The following is a 19,439-nucleotide window of genomic DNA, read 5'->3' as shown; positions in this document are numbered from 1 at the left end:
TCGAATACATAATATAGGGCCTCGTGCAAACCAATTTCCCAAATCCAGGAACTACTTTCTTACAGTTAGGAACAGCAAGATTACTAAATGCAGTGTTTTAAATGGCCAGTTCTGTCCAGCATTGAGTACTGGCACTTTTCTCTTAAGGGAGGAAGAGTACCTGCACTTCTCAAGAGTGACATAATACTGTTAATTGGAGACCCTAGGTACTTCTCAGAAACAAGCAGGTACTCTAGTACAGGGAACCCGCACTGTTTTTACATTTCAAGCACTGACTATATGTAAACGGGACAAGGGTATTATGCGGTAATCAGATTACCGCCCATCTTTCTCATTTATAAATAAGTGCTATAGAAGTGAAGTACCACACTTCTCATTCACTGAACCGGCTATAAAAAACGGATGTACGTCGTTACAACGCATGCTTTTACAACGCATGCCTTTACGACGCAAGTTTTACAACGCAAGTCGTTACAACGACTTGCGTTGGGGGGCGCTGGATAGTGAATAGTTTAATTTACTATTCCAACTCCAGTCCCCGTGGATAGTAGGGAAGGTGTTGGATAGTAAATTAAAACTATTCCCTATCCTAGAGCGCCCCCCAGCGCAAGTCGTTGTAAAAGTTGCGTTGTAATGGTTGCGTCGTAAAGGTACTTCGTTGTAAAAGTTGCGTTGTAAACGCTGTTCCCCATAAAAAACATGTATTGCTTATCTCTGGCTACTACACACCCTTGAACTGGTGTCTGTGCTTCAAAACTAGGAGATACATTTTTGTGAATGACTGTGCCTGACGTGTCTCATACACGAAGGAACGGATGCGGCCTTTTTGGCGGGATTCCATGCCCTTTTGCTTTTATTTCAAGCACATTATCGCCGTTTCCTTTTTCTTCAATTGCCTTTATGCGTCTGTGAGGAGAAAAACGTGCAAAATGTAGAGATTACCTTTGCCTGCAAAAACCCGATAGAAAATGTGTAGAAAACGAAGCACCGCACGTCCCACAAAGCACCAGAACGAGAGTTGAGCACCCCAAGAGGACACACAAATTTACTCCTAAGAGGGTCACTTGAGAGTGGTTCCATATGCCCCAGCTATTACCTGTAAAAGCCGTTTGACAACGTTACATCTGATTGGCTATATAAAGTGATTTCTGGCGAGTCGCAGGGGAGAGCGGCTTCCCTCGGCTGAGGTAACTCAGTGCTGTCAGGCATTTTATTGAGGCTGGCACTTCCCGCAGCATGTACCAGATGGATAAAAGAAGCAGAGAGCACGGTGTTAGTCGCTTAATATGCAGACCGGACGACTGGCACGGAGCTATTCAACTGCAGACCACGGCCTTGTGAGACTTTACCCAGCAACAGGGCGCACAGTCCATAGCAAGACAAAGGGGCTGTAACATTCAGATATAAAATAGGCAGCAATGCACGAATGAGGGGAAATTGTGCGGCACCATTAAAGACAGATGAAGGGACTCTTTTTATGGGAAGGAGTCTATGCTGTGTAAATATTGCGCACAATTTGCATAATGCACATTTTAAAGGTTATCCTCTTGCAAAACTGAAGCCAGCAGGTGTTTCGTGACTTTTCAAAATTACAATGTGGCTTCACCAGGGCCAAGAGAAGGAATGAACGAACTGGAATACAATTGAAGTCCGGCGTGCGTCTTCTTAGGGCTACAATCCGTTCTTTGCAGTTAATTCAAAGTGTTTTGTTAGATACTTTAAAGGAACGGGGCGTGATACAACTTGAGGGGGGGGGCTACAAAGTATATGGAAGGGCCCACCACGCTCTGACCCAGGCAGGAGCTCTCAGGCCAGGGGCCCACCACCCGTGGACCGGAAACAAGCATCCTGTGACCAGTTTCTGGCTAACAGCCGTCATCAGCCAGGCTAGCTTGAATCCAGTTGGCAGGGCATGCCCAGACATGGGTCCCTTGCTCGCTTTGCCACTGGATTCAAGCTAGCCTGGCTGATGACAGCTGATTAACCAGAAACCGGTCCCAGGAGGCTTGTTTCCGGTCCAGGGAAGATATGGCTTGGCAGTTTGGGCTGAACTGTTCCGATGAGGCACTGTGTCAGACTGATTTGCATATGGCCATGTCCGTTCTGGGGTGGCGGAGTGAGGTAAAGAATGATGATGGATTATACCCAGATCAGTTGACTGGGGCTGAGTGTTTGCAATGTTTAACACTCCATCCCTCATCCCCTTTGGTTTTGCTTTGTTCACCCTAAGTTGGCAGGGTATGCCCAGACGTGGGTCCCTTGCTCACTTTGCCACTGCATTCAAGCTAGCCTGGCTGATGATGGCTGATTAACCAGAAAACGGTCCCAGGATGCTTGTTTCCGGTCCAGGGAAGATATGGCTTGGCAGTTTGGGCTGGACTGTTCCGATGAGGCTCTGGGTCGGACTGATTTGCATATGGCCATGTCTGAACTGGGGTGGCGGAGTGAGCTAAAGAATGATGATGGATTATACCCAGATCAGTTGACTGGGGGTGAGTGTTTGCAATGTTTAACACTCCATTCATCATCCCCTTTGGTTTTGCTTTGTTCGCCCTAATTTGGCAGGGTATGCCCAGACGTGGGTCCCTTGCTTACTTTGCCACTGGATTCAAGCTAGCCTGGCTGATGACGGCTGATTAGCCAGAAACCGGTCCCAGGATGCTTGTTTCCGGTCCAGGGAAGATATGGCTTGGCAGTTTGGGCTGGACTGTTCTGATGAGGCACTGGGTCAGACTGATTTGCATATGGCCATGTCTGAACTGGGGTGGCGGAGTGAGCTAAAGAATGATGATGGATTATACCCAGATCAGCTGACTGTGGGTGAGTGTTTGCAATGTTTAACACTCCGTCCATCATCCCCTTTGGTTTTGCTTTCATGAATTGTAGCCCAACAGCTGAGCAGATGGACAGCATGGGAAATTAAAAAAACAGGATGAAATTTCTTTAAATAACGGCATGTGTATACATTTGTGGTATAATGATAGTATTTACCAATGGATGTATTGTTATGTAATATTTGGCAGCTTAAATAGCTAAAACATGACAGACATCAAAGTATGAGTGAGTGTCTATCTGTTAAATAAATATAGAAATGTACAGTTTTACAACTTCATTTATATGCAACACACAAAATAAATGTGAATAAATGCAGATAAAATGGGTAAAAAAAGAAATAAGGATAAATACAGACTGAAATGTTAAAAAATAAATACCATAAAACCGTGACCCCTAATTATAAGCATCAGTCGGGAGTCCCTTTATATTTAGCAAGAGTTGCCAGCTGTTTGTTTTTGCTTGCGCTACAGCTACTTTAGTGTGTCACCAAGTGTTGCGCCATTGTGCAAAGGCAAGCTAGCGCTGTCCTGCAGGAGATTCCTACTCTGGTGCATGCACCCTATGGTACAAGTTCAATGCAAAGGCACTCATCCGTGCATCCGTCTTGAAAAAAAAGTAGGAAGTCAATGTACTATTCCTATGGCTCCTCGTTTGGACTCTGTTTCTTTCATTTGGTGCTATGATTTTACTTTAAACATGGGAAAAAGTGATGTACGAGCGGCGCAAGGGGATTGTAAATAAGCCCCATAGTCAGGTCATGCTCATATGTACATATAGTTTTGCCTGAAAACCTATAGGCGTTTGCTCTGTTTGCTCCCCATTACAACCTTTTTACATCAGTGCTTTAAATAGGCAACTACTGTCCGTTCGGTACTGAGTGTCTGACCTTCTTGAAAGGTAGAATATTGGAATTTTTCAGAATTGCAGCAATACATTGAATGAGCGAGTACAAGCACTTCTACAGAGCAAGCAGATTCTCTAAATAGTGTGTACCTGCACTTCTTTATTTCCATTTACAGCACTGCTTCACACAGATAAAAGGGGATTGCCCTTAAGCATGGGTGAGATTTTAATTATGCCTGTGAAATTTGAGTCATTTCAAGAATTTTGTTTTATGCTTGTTAACCCAAAATTCCAGAACTTAAGCCATTACATCAGGTTGCTTAAATATGTGCCATTCGCAGTACAATTTTACCCCAAATGTGCCATTTGCAGTAAAAATCTACTGCAAACACATGTGAACAACAGAGCATGAGTGGCTGTTGTTCATGGTGCTTTTGTTTTTTGCAGATTTTTTTTGCCCCAAGTGAGTCGTTGCTGCAAAAATTAATGTACTAAAATATAGCACTAAATGATAGCTTGGCATTTGGCGTAATTATGTGTAATTTTGCTGAAAATGTTGTGAATTTCGCACACCCTTTGGCATTCAGCAACTTGAAGCAATGTCGGCTGTGCTTGAAGAAAAATATAGAGAATTCCCCAGGTGGAGCTGGTGACACATGAAATTTGAAGTAGTATTCAGAGGGAGTTGATATGTTGATGGATGAGATGGTATGTAGGCAAGGCTTGGGGGTTCTAACTTGTTTCTCTCTGTAACAGTTTCCAATGTCACGCATGGTCACATTGATATTGAACTAAAATTGTGGGAAGCTTCACAGAAAGTGGTAGAAAGTGGGATTTTGTTCACTCAAGTTTACAATATCGTTCAGGCCAAATCAAAGTAAAAACTTGGCACAGATTGAACAGCTTAAGATTTCTGAGATGGACATAGTTTGTATATAGTGTTGTGGAGAATGGGAATATTGTTCACTTGTAGTATATATTTTTTGTATAATTTCTGAGGTGAAAAAGTAACTTTGTATCTTAGACCTGACGACTGAATGAATGGCCGATGTGTGTCTCGACTTCAAAGGAAATAGATTTGTGACGACTGTATATTCACCTGGGAAATATATCAGCTTACTTCCACTCAGCGGAAAGCGTTTATCTGGGAGACCGAACACACTGAGACCAGCACAGTAGTGTAGTTTTGGATTCACGAAGACAGTCGTCCAAAGACTCTCGTACTATAGTGAAAAAATATTGGGCCATATTTATGAGAAAGTAACGCAACACAGCACAGCACGCCATCCTGCTGTGCGTCGCTGCATTACAGGGATAGGGCAGGAATGTGTCATATTTATTACATTACAGAGCATTCCTGTTCTTTCCCCAGCACTGGTGCACAAGGCTCCGACTAGTGCCAATGCAGGCATCCTTGCAACAATCGCATTGGAGGGTTGCATCATGCATTCACCACATTGCTTGATACTAAAGCGACACAACTCACCTTCATAATATGGCCCTTAGTCCTTTGTATCTTCACTGGCTGAAACATGTCAACAACTCCTTGTTTAGAGGTTCCATTCAGCTTTTAAGTATAGTAAGCAATATTTAGAATATCGTCACACAGCAGGTGCCGTTAAATTGTCTATAGGGCTGAGGAACAGACTGTGTGTAACACTCTTTGAGTGTACCATGGACAAATAATTTTCACTTTTGGACACTTCAAAGGAAATAGATATGTGAGGACTGCATATCCAGGAAGGAAACACATTAGCTTACAATGAAATGTGTTATTTCTGTACAAATTCCATTGAATAAGATGAATAAATTGGGATGATTCTTAACCCCTTCCGGGCTGATGACGAGCTCAGCTCGTCATGAGCGTAACCTGCCGTACGCTCATGACGAGCTGAACTCGTCATGTAACGCGGTAATTTTCAAATTGCCGCGTACAGCGGGAAAATGCACCGCATCGATGCGGTTAAGAAATGTGTGAGCAACCTGGATCAAAAGGCACTGATGTGTTTGAATTATGTGTAACAATTGTAGCTTGATTCAGTTACAGGCAATAATGAATAATTCCTGTATTGCTATTTTATTAATTTATATCTACGTTATGTGTTACCTGTTCCTAGGAACATTTAGGATTTTTCGGGAAATGCCTGTTCTTCCCTCTGTCTCTGTTTTCGCATCACCTATTAGCATCAATGGGCCTATTTATGAGTGGCGCTCTTGCACCACGCATGGTGCAGCAAGAGCGACCCAAGTCCTAAATGAGATTTCTGAAGCCAAGCAAGACCACTTTGCATGACCCTGATTGGCTCCGTAAATCTGAAGTAAAGCAACGCAGCGCAAATCGCTGTGTTGTCTTACTCTGCACTAGGAAGGCATTCCATGGGCGTTGCGTGGGCATTCCCAATCAACTCCCATTGTTTTTGTTGCATTACCACATTTACCAGAACTGGAAAACCAGGTAATGCAGCAAAAAGATACGCCTTTCCACGGGCGGCGTAATGAGGAAAAAAATCTTTATTTCTCCTCGTTACTTCCTCTTTCTATGTGTGCTGCATTCTGCAGCACACACAGAAAAAGGAATATGACTCTCAGGATTCTGTTTGTGAAGGAATGTGCCCCTTCCCGCACAAAACAATCCTGCATGCACCCTTGCACCAGGATAAAGCATGAATGTCTTCTTTTGACTTAAATACAGTGCATTCCTGCCCTTTCCCTGTCATGCAGTGCAGCAAATCATAGGGATGTGAAACTGTAAATGTTTATACAATGAACCGGTTTGTAATAGCAACTGAATGCTAAATCGGTTTGTATGAAATTCAGATAATTTGAAATCTCCCTTTAAGCTCTGACGCATAATGTAAACAATTCATTCCTAAAGCCAGCACTCTAAATTTAAGATAGAAGCATACCAGAAGCATGCCAGGGTTTGACTCTAACCAGGACACACTGTCTGTTGCTGACTGACAGTCAAACCAAAGGCCCATGAAACAATATAATCTTTTTCAATACTTTGCAGACATACAACAGGTTGTGCGAAAAGAGGACTAAGGGCCATATGTATCAAGCCGTTTTTGAATCGCAAAGGCCGAAATTTGCAGAATTTCGGCCTTTTCGACTCGCAAACGGCCGTTTTGCATGTTTTGGGATGTATGAAACATTCCCAAAATAAGGAATTGCAAAGTTGTGCGATTCCTTATTTTGCCATAGCATTTAGGGAATCGCAATTTTGCGATTCCTTAAATGCTATGTATGTAGCATTTTTGGCTAGCGAATTTAGGTTAAGAATTCGCAAATTACCACCAACTTGTAGTTGATGGTAACTTGCGAATTCTTGCAAAAATGCACAATTTGGCATTTTTAAAGGTGGCATTTGATGCACACACATGCCCATAGGCCATGTATGTGCGCCATATGCACACACATGTAGATATCAGGGGTGCAGCAGGGTGTCTTTGAGACACCCCTGCACCCTTGAAATAATTCTCAAATTGCGATTAGCAAATTGCGAAATCGCAATTTGAGAATTATTTTGCAATCATTCCTATGGGCCTCCTGGCCCATAGGAATGCATTGGAAAATATTCCTTAATTGCGAATTCGCAAAATGCGAATTCGCAAATAAGGAAGACTAAGGAATCGCTAAAAAATAGCGATTTTTTTCATACATACCATTTTGCAATACCTAAATAGCGATTCCTTAAAAATCGCTATTTAGGAAATGCAAAATACTTTCTTGATACATATCGCCCTAAATGTGTCACCTGTTAGGCATAGGAACAGAGTCTCTTGTTTTGAATTTTGGGGCTTGCATGTAGGGAGGTGAAAGAGTGAGGGATTATGAGAAGGAGACTGTCTGAGTGTTTTTGATTGTTGTATGTGTGACAGGGTGTGTACAAGTATGCTTTGACACTTAGATGTTTCAACACCGAAAATAAATGTTAAAGCATCAAATAGCTTCTGCAACAGGGGTGTAGCAAGGCAACAATGACCCTAATGGAAGCAAAGAAAATCGTCCCCTTCACTCTATGGGGTAGTAAAAGACAGCCATAATTGGGATGCAGTGGGACCGTCACATTTATGGACCTGGTGCCACTGCACCTGCTGCACCAGTGATAGCTATAGCCTTGACTCAACCTTGACTCAACCCAGCCTGACCAGGAACAGGAGTCTTTTATCAGTTAATCCAACTGCAACCCAGTTGTCAGTGAAAATGGTAAAACATTCAGATATGGAAACTCTTTTCACATTCTCCAAGCTTTGTTGATTTAAATGAAGGTACTTTTTTGGGTAATTGTGTAGTGTAATGTAACCATCAAACCAAGGTTTGGTAAACCAGTCTCACTGTCTTTTTTCCTAAGGTTGTATTAATTGATTGAGCTAGGCTCAATCATCTTCTAATTTGGTGACATCTCTAAAGTAGTTACAGAGCCCAGCCGAACACATTCACAAAACACAAAGCAAAATAACAACACGTAAAAGATCAAAGCACAAAGATAAATAATCACATGCAAAGGCAACACTATAACCTTACTGCAAAGAGCAATGGCCCAATGAAATAAAGGACCACAAAAATACAGCACGATATATCAATCAATCAATTAATCAATCAATCAGGGTTCTTATAAAGCAGGCTAATCATCCGTTAGGGTCTCAAAGCACTGGGGTGTGGGGGATGGAGGTGTTCTGCAGTTCAATCGAAGAGCCAGGTCATGAGGTCCTTCCTGAATTGAGACACTGAAGGTGATTGCATGAGATGTAGAGGTAGATAGTTTCAGGTCTTTGAAGTGAGGTAGGAGAAGGTTCTTCTTCCAGCTGAGGTCTTACGGATCTGTGGGATAGTAGCCAGGGCCAGCTGGGTGGAGCGGAGATGTCTTGTGAGTGTATCGAAGGAGAGGCGGTGGTTGAGGTATGGCGGTCCGGTGTTGTGGAGGGCTTTGTCGGCATGTATGTTGATTGGGAGCCAGTAAAGGTCTCTCAAGTGACCGGAGATGTGGCTGTAGCGGGGGATGTCCAGGATAAGTCTGGGAGAGGGTCCTGGATGTTCTGCAATTTCTTTTGGAGTTTTTGGGTGGTGCCGGCGTAGAGTGCGTTGCTATAGTTGAGTTTACTGCTGACGAACACCTGGGTGACCGCTCTCCTGGACTGTGTGGGGATCCACTTGAAATCTTCCGAAGCAGGCGGAGTGTATGGAAGCAGGAGGATGAGACGGCATTGATTTGGCGGTTTATTGATAGCAAGAAGTCCAGGATGATACTGAGGTTGCATGCGGGGTCGTGGGTGTGGGAGAGGGTTCTGAGCGCTGCAGGCCACCATGAGTCTTCTTAGGTAGAGGGAGTGGTGCCCAGGATGAGGACTTTGGTTTTTGTCGGAGATGAGTTGGAGGCATCTGCCCTTCATCCAGGGAGCGACTGCCTTCATCCAGTTGTGAAAGGCGCTTTTAGCAGCAGTAGGTTTGATGGTGAGGGAGAGACTCAACTGGGTGTCGTTGGTGTAGGAGACGATGTTGAGTACGTGGTTTCCAAAGATGGCTGAAAATGGGGCCATGTAGATGTTGAAGAGGGTGGGGATCAGAGAGGATCCCTGAGGAACTTTGCCGCTGATCTCTCTGGGTTCTGAGGAGAACTGTGGGAGCATGACTCTCTGGATTTTGCCTGTGAGGAAGGAGTAAGGCTTTGTAGTGGATGCCAGTATCATGGAGTCTTGTGCCGAGGGTGTGGTTGGAGACAGTGTTGAAGGCAGCAGAGAGGTCCAGGAGGATAAGGGCTGCGGTTTTACCTAGTTCGAGGAGAGTGAGAATGTCGTCTGTTACAGCGAAGAGTGCAGTCTCGGTGCTGTGGTTGCTTCTGAAGCCTGATTGGGAGGGGTCCAGGGTGTGGTTTGTTTCGATTAGTTCAGTGAGTTCACCACCACCACAATCAAATGCAAAATAAGAAATACCACAAACTTTCTTTCCATTCTCTGCCACCTCAATAACTTCAGTTTCATCATATGGTGGTAAATGCTGCATCGCAAAACGTTGTCTAATTTACTACCCAGGACATGGACTAGAGGCAACCAAAAATATTTTGTGTTCTGGCTCTCATTCTCTTCTTTTTATCGTGTCCCATGCACGTGCTCCAGGAAGTAGTTGTGAACTACCTCAGTCTCTTCTACTGAGTAGCTGAAGCACTGTCCAGAAAATGCCTTTTGAATGCCCCTGCGGAGTGCTTCTTAACCTGTGGTCCAAGCAGGAGCGGCACGTGTCAGGGAAAAGAGGCGGGAGGGGGTTAATGGAGGATGAGGGAGACTAACACAAAAAATAAAAAAAGTACCTGCCACCCTCCAGCATTGTGGCACGCTCTTTTGCTCCCCTCAGCTTCACGGCAGACAAGCAGAGGCTCCCAGACTGCCCTGTGGCCAATCCTGAAGCTGCTCTCATCCATGAGAGCAGCTTCAGGATTGACATGAGTGCAGATGATTTGCGCTCCAGAACCGACTGGGAGCCTGTGTTTGCTCTCTCCAACCCCAGCTGGGGTTGGAGCAAGCTTCACTGCGCATGTGGGTTTGGCCTGCCTGAGAAGGCTGGCCAAACCTACATCTGCAGTGAAGGCAGTGCTCAACACTCCCCATCCAGCCTGTCATCGCTCTGGCCAAGCCCTCAAGACTCAGCACAAGAAAAATAAAACAATATTAAAATGGGTTTTAAACCCGTTTTAATATTGTTTATTTTTCAAATTTTTAAGGGTGCTAGCGGGGGGCGGCGATGCTCCTCCGCCATAGCAGAGGAGCTGTTGCTGGGTCCTAGGCCCACTGTAGGTCTAGGAGGCCCTCTCATGGGGTCCGCGACTGTTTAACAGAATGAAACATTATTAAAATTAACAAAGTATATACAAAGGAGGACTTGACATTGAAAATTTGAACCCATTTCCTATATTTGATTGTGAATTGCATAAAATATTTCAATATTTGAGCATCTGTTCAGTGTACACTTGTTTTGATACTTTTATTTTGTTCCAAATCATAGAAATTCCTTAGGCCGGGTCTCGCCGGCTTTCAGTAAATGACTCATTGGGGTTCCCCGGATGGATGGATGACATTACAACGCATGCTTTTACCATGCATGCTGTTACAACGCATGCTTTTACCATGCATGCTGTTACAACACAGTTTTTACAATGCATGCTGTTACAACGCATAGCGCTTAGGGGTGCTGGACAGTGAATAGTTTAATTTACTATTCCAACTCCAGTCCCCGTGGATAGTAGGGAAGGTGTTGGATAGTAAATTAAATCCATTCCCTATCCTAGAGCGCCCCCCAGCGCAATGCGTTGTAATGACATGCGTTGTAATAGTTGCGTCGTAAAGGCACTGCGTGATAACAGTTGCGTTGTAAAGGATGTTTCCCTCCCCGGATTCCAGGAATGTTTCATCAGGGGTCCACAGCAGTCAAAAAACGTTAAAGACAACATAAGGATGAAGTTGCAGTGCTATATTTTTAAGTGCTCAGGCCGAAGCGTATTGCAGAATCGGACCTCCTTAATTTCCATTAAGCTTCAAGGGTAGCTCAGTGAGCTGAACCTTCAGCGCTAAGAAATGCTGTGATATAAAGGAGGTTAAGTGTAAGTGGTATTGAGAATCTTAATTATATAATTATTTTACAAATCAGTGTAGGCTGATGTAGTGGTTATGATATTATTTATATATGATATTTCTCATGACATATAGCGATACACCATGAAAAGCTTTTCTAGGTTGAATCCTTCTAAGACAGGATTCTCCAACGAGTAGCTCAAGAGCTGCTAGTAGCTCTCCTGCTACCTGTAAGCAGCTCTCCCATGTGCAGTCCTGTGAACTAAATTAGAATCTTTACTTGGTTGATTTAATATATGTATACCAAAATTGAAACGTGTTTATTCAAGACGAGCATGGGTGCATTTTCAGAACTCATAAGTTAATGTTTTGGGAAAAATGGTTGAATTTCCAAAATATATTTAAAGCTGATATTTCAGTTATAAAAATCAAATCTTACTGGGGAGACATACTACCAATATTATTCCCTTGGTGCTAGGGGCATTGCAGCTATGGCTGTTTTCTATTATCCATGTAGAGGCATTCCAAACTGATTTAGCTTTTTTACATTACTACTGGCAACCGTATCTGATGCACTGAGGTCATTACTGTTGGTAATCGTGTCTATGGCGGCCACTAATGTAACCTTGTCTTATGTGGTTACCATTACAACTCTTATAATATTAATAGTTGGGAGGATTTTGCCTAAACATTAGTAGCTTTTATTAGAGAAAAGGTTAGAGATCTGTGTTCTAAGATGTACATTTGAACATGCATGCATCTAGTCCTTTCAGTGGTGCCCCAACAACATATTAGATATGTGTCTTCAGTAAGCAGGAGATGGTTAATAATCACTTAGGGACCGATTCACAAAGGTACTTACGTGTGTATTAAAGTTACGAGTGCACAGTCTTCGCACTCGGATCGGAATCTACGCACTGCAGTTCTCAGTGCGGACATGAGATTCCGCCCGAGCGTGGAGACTCTGCACTCGTAACTTTAAAACACAGTAGTTGCTTTGTGAATCAGGCCCATTGCCATTATAACGTTTTATATCTATCTATATCTATACTAATATAATAAAGAGAGAGCCCAAACCTTTGAGGCAGGTAATCTCAGGAACCACAGCACCAATCACAACACCCAATACAGCGTTGGAAAGGGCAGTTGCAGCAGAAGGACATAGGCTATGCAGACGCCCACCATATACATTTAAAAGGTAAAAGAACCGTGCCAGCAAAGTAGTCCCTTGTGGGCGTGTCTGCGTTGTGCTGTGGGCGTGTGCTGGGGGCGTGACAAACGCTGGGGGCGTGTGGTACATTCCGCCATTCATGCCATGTCTCATATTGTGTGCTAATCCCACCCTGCTCCCTTTAAATACCCCTGCACCCCATAATCATAACCCAACCTTACTCCTTAAAATACCCCAACACCCTTAAACACTAACCCATCTTAACCCTATAAATATACCATGTACCCCAAAACCCAAACCTATCCCTAAACCCTAAAATACCCCTGTAACCCAAAACCCAAACCTAGCCCTGAACCTTATAAATACCCCTGTACCTTAAAACACAAACCTACCCCTGAACCCTAAACGTACCCCTGTACCCCAAAACCCAAACATAGCCCTGAACCCTAAAAATACCACTGTACCCCAAAACCACCCCTGAACACTAAAATACCCCTGTACCCCAAAACCCAAACCTAGCCTTGAACCCTTAAAATAACCCTGTACCCCAAAACCCAAACCTACCCCTGAACCCTAAAAATACCCCTGTACCCCAAAACCCAAACCTAGCCCTGAATCCTAAAAATAACCCTGTAACCCAAAACCCAAACCTACCCCTGAACCCTAAAATACCCCTGTACCCCAAAACCCAAACCTAGCCCTAAACCCTAAAAATACCCCTGTACCCCAAAACCCAAACCTAGCCCTGAACCCTAAATTACCCCTGCACCCCAAAACCCAAACCTAGCCCTATACCCTAAAAATACCCCTGTACCCCAAAACCCAAACCTAGCCCTGAACCCTTAAAATACCCCTGTGCCCCAAAACCCAAACCTACCCCTGAACCCTAAAAATACCCCTATACCCCAAAACCCAAACCTAGCCCTGAACCCTAAAAATACCCCTGTACCCCAAAACCCATACCTATCCCTAAACCCTAAAACTACCCCTGTACCCCATAACCCAAAACTATATCTGAACCCTTAAAATACACAAATACCCCAAAACATATACCACAGTACCCCAAAACATATACCCCTATACCCATACTTACCTTATCCAAACATAAAAGAAAAACATGCTTTTACCATTCATGCATTTACAACGAATTTCGTTGTAAATGTATGCGTGGTAAAAGCATATAAAATGTAATGTCATGCGTTATAATGGCATTGCCGAGTCATGGTACTTTCATAATGAAAGTATGCGGGTGATGGTATGCGGAAAAAAAGTTGCGGAATAATGGGTGTTTACCCTCCCGCGGTAAGTACATTGGTGGCACGGCGGCCCACATATCCAGCAACATACTCATATTTTTTCACCACCCATTTGAAAAATGCACAGGTCTCTCTCATTGATGGCCAGCACCGACATACACTTTTAGACACACCTCCCGCCACAAGTTCTAGAATTGCGAACTTTAGAGCTGGGGAGCTACGTTCAAATCTCGGCATCAGCTCAACATCCTGTGATTCCAGGCAAATCGCTTTGTCTCTTCATGCCTACCACAAATGAATGTGTTCTTCTGTAATGTAAATTGTGCTCATGCCATGTTGTCGAGTTCGCGCTATATAATATTGCAAGGAAAAATAAAGTAGGGAAACTCGAGTTCACACACTACTGAACGCGCACTCTTAAGTGCATCAGCAGTGCACTGTGAATCAGAGCGTTTCACAGGCCTGTCACAGATAAGAAATGCTATCAAAACGAAATCCTACAAAACAATATACTACTGGCCGGCAGCAAATCATACCCGGACAACGTCGGGACGGGCTGCTAGTACACCATAAACTTGCATGACAACAGGGTTGGGTTTTCCTGATAATGGCTGCGACTACCTCAAACAACGTCTTCTTTTAGAATCTCAATCTACTCCTAACCACCATGTTTGGAACATTCAGGCATTCATCACCTCCCATAAACCATAAAAATGGTGGTTTGGTTAGAATTCGACTGGCATGGGGTGCCTGACATAAGGGCCCAAGACTGAAACACATGCACCAAAGTGCAATTCAGTATTGTAAGAAATTGGGTTACTGGTTGAGGGGGGTGAAAACCCTACTCAAGCAGCAACCACAAACCTTGTCAGGGTGAAATCACAAGCAAACCCCTAATTAACCTGTGCTCACCCTCTAGTAGCTTGGCACAGAGCACTCAGGCTTAACTTACAGGCAATATGTAACGTACTTGTGCAATACTTCAAACAGTAATAAAATGAAACCACTACTCAAAGAGCATCCCACATCAAATTAGATGGATAGAGTAAATGTTATTAAATAAAACAAGACCAAAACAACAAAAGTCCAATCAGTAGATGTCAGTGAAAATAGGACCAAAAAGTAAAAAAGCACCACTCACTGCTATCTAGTTTTGCAAGACCGGGAAAAAGTCACAAGTTCAGGCTGACGGTGATGGTCGGGTACAGGGACCAGGTTAGTCCTGCTGAAAAGTTACCCTTGTCAGTCCAGCACAGAGTCCTTTTTCACAGTGGAGGGGCCTGCGAGAAGCAGGGAAGTGTTGCGGACGCTCATCAATGTAGTGCAAAGAGCAGGCTTGGTGTTGAGGACGGGTGTCCCTGTAGCATGAAGATCTTGTTGTTGTTTTGAACAGTTGGGCCAGTACTAAGAGATGTTGCTCTCTCTGAGTGGTTGATGCTGTAGCACGAAGGGTTCAGCTGACAGGCCCTAACGTTGGTGTGCTTTTTGAGTGACAAGGTTTTATAACCAACGGCCCTATTGCTGTCGCAAAAGAGCCCAAAAACTGAGGCCTCACCATGGGTCCAGGATCCAAGTGGCACCACTTGGGGTCAGAGTCCAATTGGGTACAAGCCATTGCTACCATGTTTTAAGGAGTGAGCAGGTTTACAGAGATAAGATGTGCCAACATACAGTGAAAATGCAAGGCCACTTGAAACATTACAACCTCCCTGTTAACTTCTGGCAATTGAAACTTGGAACAACAGTAGTGAAGAATCGAAAGTCCTGCTCTTACCTGGGGCAAAGCCTGTACCACTGTGTCCAGCAAAGCACGCATGCCCGTTGCCATTTTCAAGAGTTTGAGAACTGGAATTGAAAACCAGAGTTAAGCCATTGTTTTTAAAATATTACCTTCTTGATTTGTAATACAAAATATCTGATTGCTACCTTCTAATGTCTGAGATATACCGAATAACAAGTCCAAATTCATAAACTTTCATGAGGGTACTTGAGTATGAGTCATAGTTAAGAGTGACTTACTAGCCCATGGGTAGGTAGGACAATCGTGTCCTAATAAAAGATTAACAATAAGTTGTTTTTGTAAAAACAGAGAGGCTGATTCTTTTACTAGGCATTCAAATAAGATCTCTTTCATTCTAGTCATTGTCACGGGTGTATTTTCATCAAATATAGTTATTATAGAACCTTTTTATTAAAAACCAAACAGACATCTCCGTTTTGAAATTCCTACAAAATACTTGGCAGTCTAAATAAGATTCTTCAATAAAAACATGTGGCCTGCCTATTGACTTTTGAAGGCACACCTTAGCCATCCCTTATATTCCAAAATAACCTGACCTGGGGGAATGTCTACAAAAAGCCCAAACCCCAGACTGATCAAATAGAACTGGAATCCTAACTCCACAAAGTAAGAACAGGCGATGTAAAGTATAAATAAAGATGCATAAGTGGTATATTTTATACTATGCAAACACAAGGAGGGGGCGAAGTGAACTAAAGAATGATTATGGATTCAACCCAGATCTGTGACATGTGGCTTGCCTATTGACTTTTGAAGACACACCTTAGCCATCCCTTATATTCCAAAATAACCTGACCTGGGGGAATGTCTACAAAAAGCCCACACCCCAGACTGATCAAATAGAACTGGAATCCTAACTCCACAAAGTAAGAACAGACGATGTAAAGTATAAATATAGATGCAGAAGTGGTATATTTTATACTATGCAAACACAAGGAGGGGGCGAAGTGAACTAAAGAATGATTATGGATTCAACCCAGATCTGTGACTGGGGTGAGTGTCTGAAAAGTTTCAGCGCTCCGTCCATCATCTCCTTGTGTTTGCTATATTTTATACTATGCCAGGCACTCGGACAAAAGATTTAAATTTAGCTTCTGGTAGACAATTCAATATCACTGACTGTTCTTATCTCTAATTACTTGTGATTTTTGACATATAGGTGGGTTGCTTCGTTGTGTCTCAGTGAAGATAGCATTTTATTTTAGTAAACCAACCACTGGGCACTGTTTAAATTCACCAAATTGTTTTTACTTAGGCTAGCAAACATCTAATAGATGCTCACAACTTCATATATCATCAAAATAGTGCCCAAAAGTAAAATGCTTTCTAGCAATTGAAAATGAAATAAAATAAAATGTTTATAGCACTGAGTTGGCATCTTTTACTGCAGTTGTAGGTGAGAGAGCACAAGTCTGAAAAATGTATAAGTGCACCATATTTACAAGCACGTAGTTAGTTTAAACATGCTTTTGCACACGAGTGTTTTATATTTAGAAGTGAAATACATAGAGTGTCTTATATTCAGTAGTGAAATGTATAAAATGTTTAAGTAGAGTAACAATAATCATAACTGTGTGAGATTAATGTAGAAATGTTGGAATGAATATGAAAACCTCATGTTCTCATGTTAAAGGAATCATGTTAGAGTTGAATAGAACTCTAAAAATCCAGTATATTGTGTAGGCCTTAGGGCAATTCACAGCAAATCTAAACGTGCTGCTAAAATAATGTGAGATGGAGTTAACCTGGTTCTTCCACAAATGTATTATCGAATTAAGTTTGAAATATATGTTTTATAGATGTGTTGTTTTAGAAACGTATGCTAGTTAAGAATGTTGCTGTTTAAATCAAGTTAATGTTTTAAGAGTGCAGGGACCTGCTTCATGTAAATCAAGTAGGCCTGAACTGATAATGTCATATCGTTTGAACTGCCATGTGCTCGTTAGGGAAGAAGTCGAGAGGTGTCCAGCACCGAGCTTTGAGTGTGTTTTACGACCTAAAGATATGGTGGAGTCTGGAATTTGAGGCCCACTGCAGGACGAACTGTATGCAGGTGCGAGGGTCTTAATCAGCTCGAATGAAAGGGACTTTGTTCAGTGGCGCTTGGCGCAGGCCTGTAGGAGTTTCCAGGAATTTCAGGGGGTATCAGCGCACTGGAGAAGAAGCCTGGGAACCAAGGTCAACTATAACGAGGGTCTTGAAGAGTACCATCATGGAGTTTACCGCGCAAAGATGTACCACGTGAGGGGCGTCCCAAGGGGCGTTTCTATTGGAAATGTGATTTGGTATTAGGGAAAGCGACCCGGGAAGAGAGCAGAGCAGATGATTTTGGGAGCCTAAGGAAGCGGATGGGTAGGCAGATAGGCTGATCAGGAGAGACCCATTATCAGAGAAGAGACAAAGAGAAGTGCGTGATCTTCTTAGGAAGTCACCACAGCTGACACCTAGAGGGGTAAAGACCTTGTTAAGTAGGGATGTCACTTAGTATAGTGTAAGGACAGACTAACCTTAATTTTCTTTTCTGTAATGACTTTGAGGTTGCAACTTGTATCCATTTTGGCAACGCTTATGTTGTTGGAAGTTGTACTCATTATTCTGTTTTTCAGACTCAGACTATTCAAAAAGTTCATGTTCATAGTGATACCAATTTATCTTCTGAATCTCATTTTGAGAAGTTTGTATCTTCAGTTATCTTTGACTTTATATTAAATCTTTGAAACTTAAATTTTGGTCAGTGGTCATTTAGAGTGGTGTAAGTTCTTAAATTGATTGACTTATTTTTAGATTACCTTTTACTCAATGACAGGTACCAACGATTCAGTCGACTTAGTTTGGGATTTGGTAAGGTAACTAGTAACCAGTAATCCCGCGTTAACAGTTGGTAGCAGAGTGAGGATGGTTATCTTCTCGAGGAAGGTAATCTAGAGAGGTTAGTTTACCCCAAGGCCCCGAGACGTCGAGAAACGAGCAGCGGAAGAATCGTGTGCCGAAAAGGTGCAGACGGTGAGAGAAAAGCAGCAGTATCGGAGGAGAGTGAGTATAAAAAGGGTCATGCGTGAACAGATTGCGGTGTTTTGTGTTGTATTTGTATTGTAATGTCTTGCGGAGTTGAATGCCTGTAGTGTGAATGAGAGAAGGTTGTGAGCGCGCGCAACCTGGTAAGCTGGTTACCTGGTAAACGGGTGAACTGGTGAAATCTTAAGTTCAGGCCAGAGCTTAAGTGGTTTTGGGTGTATCGAACATCCAGGGTAGTTGTCGACCATAGTACGGAGGTCACGAGGTACCATTGACCGCCGTGGATACCAGATAGGGGGAGTGTAAGAGTGAGTGTATGAGTAACGGACGCTGGTCGAAAGTTACTGTGTGTGTAAGTAACCTATCGGAGAAGGCGATTGTCTGGAAGTAAACGGAAAGACATTGCGCCAAAGTTAAGGTGACAACTACAGAAAGACTGTGGGCGTACAGTCAAGAAAGGTGATCGCTTGGACGGAAGTAATCATTTTTCAGAGTATGAATGGGACGCGTGCATGACCGAGGAGACGAGCTGAAAAAGGAGGGCAACTGCTGCGAAGGGGGACGGGTGACGTCGGCTAGAGCCGCGCTGTGATTGAGCGGTTGGTGTGACGTTAGCTAGAGCCGCGCTCTGGTTGGGCGGCTAAAGTGACGTCGGAGGAAAGTCGCGTACGGATAGGCCAGTTAGTGAGAACGGGGCTGAGATTGGTGGATTGTCATCAGGAAGTAAATAAACGCGGAGAAAAGAGAAATCATGAAGTGTTTTAAGTGTTTGAAAGGGATTTTTAAACGTAAACGAAGTGAACATTATTATGGGGAGTAGGCTCCGCCGGAGGGTACGCCAGCTCATTATATGGCAACGAATGTTGGGCTGCATACCATATTATGGATTGGGGCTTGGAATAAGCTTACGGAAGGGAATGAGGAAATGCAGTTCCCGAGGTACGGGACGTTTA

At 43.2% G+C, this 19,439-nt stretch overlaps 1 protein-coding gene across 1 annotated transcript in view; it reads right to left on the bottom strand.

The window, feature by feature from the left end:
- Positions 1 to 19,439, bottom strand: part of LOC144786174 (voltage-dependent T-type calcium channel subunit alpha-1H-like) — a 1,055,750-nt gene that overhangs the window by 117,374 nt on the left and 918,937 nt on the right. The window contains exon 27 of the mRNA XM_078665169.1: positions 15,445 to 15,515. Coding sequence (XP_078521295.1) covers positions 15,445 to 15,515 — 71 coding nt within the window. The remainder of the gene's footprint in view (positions 1 to 15,444; positions 15,516 to 19,439) is intronic.

Source organism: Lissotriton helveticus, chromosome 10, assembly GCF_964261635.1.
Source record: "Lissotriton helveticus chromosome 10, aLisHel1.1, whole genome shotgun sequence".
Lineage (NCBI taxonomy): Eukaryota > Metazoa > Chordata > Amphibia > Caudata > Salamandridae > Lissotriton > Lissotriton helveticus.
Note: the sequence above shows the minus strand (reverse complement) of the source record. Positions and strands in the feature narration are given on the sequence as shown.